Source organism: Mycetomoellerius zeteki, unplaced genomic scaffold (assembly GCF_001594055.1).
Source record: "Mycetomoellerius zeteki isolate Tzet28-1 unplaced genomic scaffold, Tzet1.0 scaffold113, whole genome shotgun sequence".
Lineage (NCBI taxonomy): Eukaryota > Metazoa > Arthropoda > Insecta > Hymenoptera > Formicidae > Mycetomoellerius > Mycetomoellerius zeteki.
The window spans coordinates 927,023-936,576 of record NW_017256051.1 but is presented as its reverse complement, the minus strand read 5'-3'; the positions used below and the strand labels follow the sequence as shown (position 1 = coordinate 936,576).

Below are 9,554 nucleotides of genomic sequence, written 5' to 3'. Positions count from 1 at the left end.
ATAGCTAAACTAGTGTACTGATTTAAAGTAAAACAGATATGTTTGAATTTGTCAAAAACAAGAAAAAGTTCTAGTGCAATTCAGTGCAGCCTTAGAATATACTGAAAGTGCCATTCAATCTGAATAATATAGCAAAAATGTTCCCAACATATGTCTGTCTTTATCTATTTAAAATCTGTTTAAGTGCGCTTGCACTAGACTAGATAATAATGGCATACAGTTGCCTAACTTTATGCGATACACACCATTATAATAATAAAGAATTTCAAAACTGTAGACAATCGACGCATGCGCATCGCAATAAAATAAACAGACAAGGACAGATATATGTTAAAAGAGCGCCAATTATATGACATTTTCAGTATATATTCCAAGAGTGTAGCAATAAAAAGCAAACCTAATATACGTCAACATCGCATTATTGAGTAACATACATAGATTGCCAAATGTAGCAGATAGAATTTATTTCATACGATCCTTTTTCATGAACAACACAATCGATAAATCTCGTTAATGCAAAGTACCGTTAAAGGATTGTCAAAGAAGATTGTTGAGGATTTTCGAAATGTTGTTTAAACGACGGTATTTGAAATACGCAAGCATTTGTAACTCTCTCTTCCTTTACAAGTCTTGTTTGGATCTTGCTATTTCACTATCAGTCGATACTATAATTCCGTGGTGATTTCGTCCTGCGGCCGAAAACCGAGAATTGTGAAATCGTCGATGAGATAATCATGAGCCGGCGACCAGTCCGATAGAATGGTGTAATTGGCCGCCTCTACGGGGCTGCTTTGAAACTTCTCCGCACCTGTCGTGTAGCGTACGGATGTTGTTGGTCTCCAAGGGCAGCGTGCCATTGTAACTGCGATTAAACGCAGAGATGGTCTGCAGTTCTTGAGAGTCACTCGTCGCTCTCGATCCTGTTCGCTTCAGATTATTTCCGTAGACGAGAGGCGTTGTTTGACCGATTGTCGAGCCGTTCGGGCTAAACTTTTCACTGCTGTAAATGCCGAAAGCACTGTTCTGACCCAAACTCGAACCGAGGGGACTGCTGTCCTTCGTGTAGCCGAGGCTCGAACTCGCTGGACTGATGCTCGATTTATCGCTCGCTTGGAATGTCGCGAGAGGCACGTTCGCTTGGAATGTGGTGAGATTAGTGGGGGTGCTTCTCGGTTCGTATACGGGTTGATGAAGTGGTGGTTGCGACGTCGTGACCGGTTGCGCCGATAACGAGGTCATTTGGACGGGGTTGCTCGTCGGCTGTTGCAGGAATGTCACGAGCTGAGCCACCTTTAAGTTATAAAAGAGTAATAAATACTATATAATTCGACAATGTTGTTTCATACATGTTTTACAAAAAAAACAGTCTGCCGTTCAGAGAGAGAAGGGAGCTTTTACGCGGGGAATTCTCGTCTAATGCTATGCTCTTTGCATACAGCTGGGTATGTGACTCACCAAAGTGCTTTAGGGACTAGCGTGAAAAAGAATTAAAAGTGTGAGATAATGTCGGTAGCGCTCATTCGTCGTTTTCATTTCAAGTAAAAATATTCGTCATAACAATCTTACTTCTGGAGAACTGTGCCTTTTATATCTTCTCAACAGCCGCTCTGCCCATGAGAATAGTCGTTGCCAATCGTCGGGCGGAAGTGGTATTTCATCGTCTCTCCTATTCACGAGAACCAGTATCCTCGCCAGGTCACGTAGCACTGGTCTGTAATATCAATAAAGATTAATAAGAGCTCATTAAATTTTCAATAGATTTTTATTAAAAAAAGAGATATTCAAAAGATAATTATTACAGAAACATATTAGTATAATTTCTATTGGAAGTGTCCAATCTTCTAGTACATTTTTCTACAATGTGTGTGTTTTATTTAATGTTTGACAAATTAATTTTTGCTGCAATGACTCTCAACGGATTAACATTAAAAAAGTATGCGATGGCTTAATTTTTCTATTATATTTGTACCTGTACGCCTGGATTCCGACGGCACCGTCTCCGTTATTTCCCGAGTAGTACAACTCTCTGACCTGTCTTCTAGTATCATTGAGCATAGCGAGGAAAGTATTGGCCTCTCCACGGAGCGTTGCTAGGTGTTTCAGAAATTCTCTCCTCTCTGCGCTGAAATGCACAAGAACGCTCAATGAATCACTGCGCATAAATAAGTGATAGAGTAGAAAGGAAGTTGAAAAAATTTACCTGTCTTCAAACTGCTGGGCCAGCTTCGCCGCCTTCTTCTTACGTCGGTGTACGACTATCGCGCCGCAGAGGATGATGAAGATACAGATAGTTGTGCCGGAGACCACCCCCACTAAAATCGCGACTTGGCTACCGGTGAGGCCGAACATGTAGCCGGTCTCTCGACAGACACGACCCATGTATTCGTCCCGGGTGGACCAGTCGGCGACGAAGCCCGATGGGCAGGTGTGCACGCAGGTACCCTGATGTAGCAACACAGCGCATCTGGCACACGTCCCGTCTCTGCACCTCCTGCATCCCGTCTCGGATTCGATACATTCTATGGCTGCAATTGATAAAACACCATTTATTCATTTATTGTTTATTATCCAAATCGAGACAATTCAAGCTTTTGAAAAACATATGTCAGAACACAAAATTATTTTTAAATAATAAGCTTATTAGATATTAAACAAGAATATCTCTTCCATAAAGAATATCGTGAAAGCTGCACCACATTTTTTAAAGAGCCTGCATCTCGAGTTTGAAATTGCTCGATTTATCAAACTTTTTGAAGTTTTTGTTGATGTTATAACGATCGCCAAACTTAGATAAGAACCTTACGCTCGGTATAAACTTCGGAATCTTACTCTCCGAAAACTGCCCTGCAGCGACAGAAAGTTTACGCTGGATTACAGCGCTGGTTATAACGGGGTTGACAGTGCCTTTTAGCTTTTCTCTTACTTGTTGTGTATTCACATTATACGGTCTTAATAAATCGTTTATTGTTTATTATCAGTTATTACAGAAAAACTTTCAAATTTATCAGAAAACCAGGAAAGAACAAGGGCAATAGGAGTCAAGCGCGGGGGACGTTGCGCAAATAACACTACTATCTAGCGTAAAACTTCTTTATTTTACTAAAGCGCTTACATGTTTCGGCTCATTTTTGAGCCTTCTTCAGAGACAACATAAACTCAACATATATAGAATATAACAAATATTAACTAGTCACGGTGATCTTCCCCACCTCGAGAGTATAAATGCCAGAATTAAATCCAGATAAGAATGCAATGAAGAAAAAAGGAAAGAAATTTTGAAAATCTCAAAATAAAGAAAATGTAAAACTAATGTATCAAAAAATTTTTGAAATTATAATTAATTATTCCGAAAGTTAGGAAGCTCACCCTGATTACTTTCAAATTTATGTAACACAATTGAAAAATATTTGATAGATTCTTAATAGCCTATATAAAGACTATTAACATCAATTTAGACTTTATGTTAATTACAAATACGTAATCATTATCAACACAACAAATTCCTTTTAAGGATTTAAAATCCTAATAACATACTTAATTTCTATTTCAATAAAATTTCTTCAATACATATCATAATAATAATAATAATATACTAAGATAGTATATCAAAATATAATAATCTTTTGTGCAATTTTGACCGCGAATTTGATGAAGGAGACACTTTTTGCAGTGCCCAAAAAAACGATTTCGTTTTTATGCTTAAAAAAATCACTTTTTATTAAACAGTGTTGTCGTTCGTTGCAAGTCTTCTTGGGCATCATAATTTTCTTCAATCAATAATCGAATTTAGAATGCATAGTGTCATGATTCAAACAATTACAGGAGTCATAAATAATGTACTACACGTGGCTTGTAAACGTCAAAATCTTTCGGTCGGAAACTAATAGAATTTTGTACAAGTATTTAGGTAGTGTAGCTACGCGTGTTATGTGTGTCAGGCATTTGGGCCATTGCTTGGGGCTATGGATCACCGCGGTAAGAATGCGAGAGAGATTCACATTACTTTCCTCATATTCTAGCGGCATTTCATCACGCGTATTTTATATTATGTTACATCTTTGTTCTTCCTTTTTCTCATTAAAACTCTTATTATTTGTTATTTTTGACAAAAACGATATCTAGCGAATATCGTTTTCCAGGCATTATTATTTTCTAAATATCATTTACATCTACTCTGGAATAGAGACACATCTCGCAGTAGCTTCAATATTTTAATACACTTTTTAACATCTTCATCGCAGCGTATTTCAAGATGCTCATTCGTAATCTCGCTACACTGTTAAATCTATAGTGTCAAATTTAACCTAACGTGAGTCGTCACTGCTCCTACTCAATCATATCGTTATTTTATATTAAAACAATGGTTATATTTGACATTATATACACTCAGAGAAAAAAGTCGTATCAGTAACTATAAATTTGTAGTGAAATAGCGCCTCAACTATATACATATTATTAAATTCTAATAAGAATACTAGATTAAGTGAAGAAAATATAGTACATTAACCATATAAACAATTTATAAATGGTTAATATTACTATATTTTCTTAGTTCACTTAATTTACTTATTGTTCTTATTAAAGCTTTATAATACATAGTTACAAATTTGTGTATGCATTTCTTATTTATTTTTGTCTTCCAAGTTTGAAATCAACGCTGCGCCTTTTATCGTAAGATGAGTAGTTTCCTTCTTAGGAGAAACTGAACTCCGCTACGTCCCTCTGGTGACAAAGCCGCGTACTACTCGTACTGAGCGACACTTTAAAAATTTTTGTCTAAACTAGAAAAATGTAATTATTATATGCATTCTATTTATTCTATCCAAGTAACTACTCAATGTAGTTAAGTTACTATTTCACTACCAATTAATAGTGTATACAATTTGTTACCGTGACTATATTTTTACTAAGTAAGAGAAAACTAAATAGTTCTAGCAACTATATAAATTAGGCAACTTTTGCAATTAAAGTACCTGTAACTAGTTTTACAAACATGATTACTGACATTCAGCACTACTTTAGTTTCTATTACTTTGTAAAACTAGTTACAGGTACTTCAATTGCAAAAGTTGCCAAATTTATAGTTGCTAGAACTATTTAGTTTTCTCTCAGTGTAGTGTCAAATTAACACGATACAGTGTCATATATAACTATCGTTTTGGTAAAAAATAACGATATATTTAGTAGGAGCAGTGGCGACGTTAGATTAAATTTGACACTATAGATTTAACAGTGTAACATCTTCTCCTGGTTGTATGTATTTTTACCGATGTTATGAATTAATTTGACGTCCAATTTTAATAAAAATAAAAATGGATACTGTAGCGCGTTTGTACTTCGTTTATACCCATTTGTACCGGATCCTTTGAGGTACAAACGGATATGAACAATTCTCTTTCGAATGCCATGGGTTACTTTTCGATATCTTTTTGAAAAACAAATGTGTATATTCGAACCCTTTGAGATACAAACAAAATTTAATACAAATGAATAAAAACGATCCTCATTCGAATGGCATGAACGAAATTAAAAAATCTTTTTTTATTAATATTCTTGAGGCTTTCACGGAGAAAACCCGCGAAACGCAAGATTGTCACATCTTTTTTTATTGTTGCGCGCTGGCCATTTTTTCTCTTTTATTAATTTTTTTACTCTTTGAGATACAAACGAAGTACAAATGCGCTATGTATCCATTTATATTCTTGTGTGCCAGGTTCACATCTCTCGTTCCCTTTCTCTTCCTAGTCTCTTCCTTCCTTCATGCTCTGTGACCAGATATACATCACGCGGGGTCACTCAAGACAGCCGGATGGACAGTGAGCGAGAAAATTGAAAGACCTCGTGTGCACAAGGAGGAAACAACCATAGTGAGACGGTTCATTAGTACGTATATAAGGAATGCGGTTGCTGGTTTCTTGATTATGTGGGTCTATAAACGCGCATGCGCGTTCCGCGCACTTCAAAACAGCACGACGGACGCCGCGACGCGACGCGACGGTGTCGGTCACACACATTCTCCAAGTTGAGAACACTAGGTCGGAACCCGCTCCGGGTCGGGACTCTTTCTCTATCGTGGCGTGCTCTATGAAAAAAAAAATCACGGAATCACCTATTTATTTTACCGTCAACATCCTACGACTCCGTCGACGATTCGACGGAGAATGCTTCTGGGCATCGCCATCGGGACGCGCGATTCCCTCCGAGTTTCAACTTTCTACGCGTTTTTCTCGCGTATGACAGATGGCCAAGCTCTCAGAAAATGTGTCGGATAATTTGTCAAGGAGAGCGCTGCATTCAAAAGAATATCTTATAATCGTATGACAAGAAGAAATTATGTTATATTATTGGATGACTATTATTCTCATTAACGATCGATTTTTATCTCGTACTATCTCGATAGAAAGTACTGTCGATCATTTAATATATTATTTAATAGAAAGTCATGCGTGACACGTAGTTTTGAAAGTTCGCCGGGAAATAGTTCAAGGCGAAAAGAAAACGGATATTTACGTTATTTAAACGAATTAATATTATATATAATATATACATAGAAGGATTAATAAATAATGTAGAATTATATTTCGATAATAAAAGTGAACATTTTATGTTGCGAAGAAATTTATATTCTTAGAGATTATTTCAACACTCCAGATTTAAAATTCATTACGCTAAGTTTTCGTATAATTTTTAAAAATTACGTTACAAACGCGTCAATATAACATAGAGGACTAAATAATTAATGTAAAATGTTTTGATAGCAAAAATACGAAATTTACATCGCAAAGAAATTTGTATTCTTAGAAATTATTTCAACTCCATTTAAAATTAATTGCACTATATTCTCCCGTAATTTATCAAATTTATTTAAACGAGTCAATAAACAAGAAAGAATTAATAATGAATATAAAATTACAATGTTTTAAGAATACGAAATTTATAATATAATCGATATAATATAATCGAGTCATGCATACTTTGAATCTCATTGTGGACTCTTCTAGTTTCTGAGATATACATTATTCATCTATATTTTAATAAAATGTAATAAAACGAAACAACCTTATTTCTAGGGGCGTACGACTTTCCACGCAAAGCGAGGTCCATCCCACCTCCACCTTTTGCCTAGGGGTGCAAGACTTTCCAAGCACAAAGCGAGGTCCACCCCACCTCCCCCTTTTGCCTAGGGGCGCATAACTTTCCATGCGAAGCGAGTTCACCCCTAGACAGGAGAGGAGATGGGGTAGTCCTCGCTTCGCGTGGAAAGTTTTGCGCTTCTAGACAGAGGGAGAAGTGAGATAGTTTTTAATTTATATGTCGCAGAAATAAGACGTTATTTCGTTTTATTATATTTTATTAAAATATAGATGAATAATGTTTTACCATATACTGAATACAAGAGAAGAGAGCAAAAATAAAAAAACGTCAATAAAAAGATACAAATAACATATAGTACGAAAAGCTGAATGTAATTGGAAATAAAAATTCAATATTTTAAAATGTCATACATTAGGAGAGTCCTCCACGTGATTCAAAGTGTGCATGATTCAGGATTATATTGACTTTAATTATATGTAAAAATCAAAGTCAGTAACATTATTCACTTCACAAATGAAGTTTAACGATTTTGCAATAATTACCTTTCATTCTTATAGATTATTTTAACTCTAGATTTTTTAAAAATTAATTGTGCCACATTCTCGTTTGATTTTTCAAATAGGTTTTCATCAATAAACAACTTTTCATAATCTTCTGCACGTCGAAACGCTGTTAGTGGGTTTTATACGAGTTGAGTTTTAATTAGATAAATTAAAGGTCGAGGAGAGAAGTCTACTTCGAACGGCCCACGCGATCGAATCGGTGCAATTTTCCATTTTACTGCGGACGAGTTTTTTCCATCGTTTTTTATCCAGGAAAGCTAAATGAAAAGAAAAATGAGAAGAAAAAGAAAAAAGAGGGTCTGGTAGAGTTGTAATATTAAGAATTCTATTAAGCACGAAACTTGTTAATTTCACAGCGAAGAATTTATAAAGAAACTCAGACAAACAAGTGTAAGAGCAACTACATACTCCTTTTCGTTATTAATTAGTATAGTTAACTAGACCGTGTATTGTGTACTGCTGACGTTTCAATATTTAATAACTCATATATCTAGAATCTTTTCCTTATATTATGTAGCATGGAAACATGACTGTGTATGGAATTATACGATCTGCCAGCATAATTCAACTTATTTCCTATGCAGCTAAGATATTTTCTCAAAACATAAAATCGGTCTTATATAAGTACCTCTCATAAGAAATTGAAAAGAATAAGGGCAATAGGAATCAGGTGCAGAAGACGATATTTCGATATTTCCTTAATTTTTTCTTTCTTTTATTCTTATTTGGGTTTAATTTCTGATATTTATATTCTCGATGTAAGGGAGCTCACTATGACAAGATAACTTTTATTCACAGTTTATATAGTTATATGTTAGTTTGTGTTGTCTCTGAAGAAGGCTCAAAAGTGAGCCGAAACATGTAAGCGCGTTTAGTAGAATAAAGAAGTTTTACGCTTTATGGGTGTATTATTTGCGCGACGTCTTCTGCGCTTGACTCCTATTGCCCTTATTCTTTCCAATTTCTTTTGATTTATAAGAAGTCTTTGTTAGTTTGATTTGTTATACGGATTTACCTCTCATAAGATAAAATGGTACAATTTCGAACATTTCTGAACGAAATAAAATTTGAATCAAATTTTCGAAGTTCAAATTTGATTCTTTTCTGTTTGGTGTCTTCAATATTCCCCACTTCCCACACGATAAGATCTGGATTATCAAACTTGAACTTCGAAAATTGGATTATTTTATTTCGTTCGGAATTGTACCATATTCGAAATTGTACTACCTTATTCTATAATGTAATTTAACATACCTTTATAGATATAAAAAATAACGAGTAAGATTAATGTTATATATAGAGGAAACCTCCTATTATGAGATAAGCGTCTATGAGATAGCAGCCTTTCTACTAAACTAATAAATGCTATTTGTTGGCTCCAACATGAATTTATTGCTTTTAAATTTCAAGTGTAAACGTCTCTTTTACATTTACATTTTCGCCTCCTAAAAGCTTTGTTTATGTTTCTCCCCTTTATGTTACTCTCCCCTTACATTCTTACTTACGCTCCGACTTTTATTTTCACCAAATGATACAAATGATACTTGTCGTTAGAGTTGAGTAAATAGTTAAGACGGTATCACTTGCAGAGTTTTACTTTTTAATTTGAAAGAATTTAACTTGACGCCAGTTATTGATATCAAATTTTTTATACAAATGATATTAGAGTTAATAAAAATAATATCACTTAATGGGTTCTATTTTTTAATTTGGTACACTGAAAAAAAAGATTGGCTGCTGCAGCAAATTAGATGGTAAAATATGGCATAGCATTTTTAATTGGTTGTATCAGTCAATTTTTGATTGTATTAGCCTATCGAAATCCTATACTGACATTGCGGATAGGCTAATGCAACCAAAAATTGGCTGCTGCAGCCAATTAAAAATGCTATGCCA

The 9,554-nt window shown here is 35.0% G+C and overlaps 1 protein-coding gene across 1 annotated transcript in view; it reads right to left on the bottom strand.

The window, feature by feature from the left end:
* Positions 1 to 9,554, bottom strand: part of T48 (FU domain-containing protein T48) — a 28,735-nt gene continuing 19,181 nt past the window's right edge. Inside the window, 5 exon segments of the mRNA XM_018456655.1 lie at positions 1 to 798; positions 800 to 1,290; positions 1,567 to 1,711; positions 1,970 to 2,122; positions 2,201 to 2,525. Coding sequence (XP_018312157.1) covers positions 666 to 798; positions 800 to 1,290; positions 1,567 to 1,711; positions 1,970 to 2,122; positions 2,201 to 2,525 — 1,247 coding nt within the window. The 3' untranslated portion in view covers positions 1 to 665.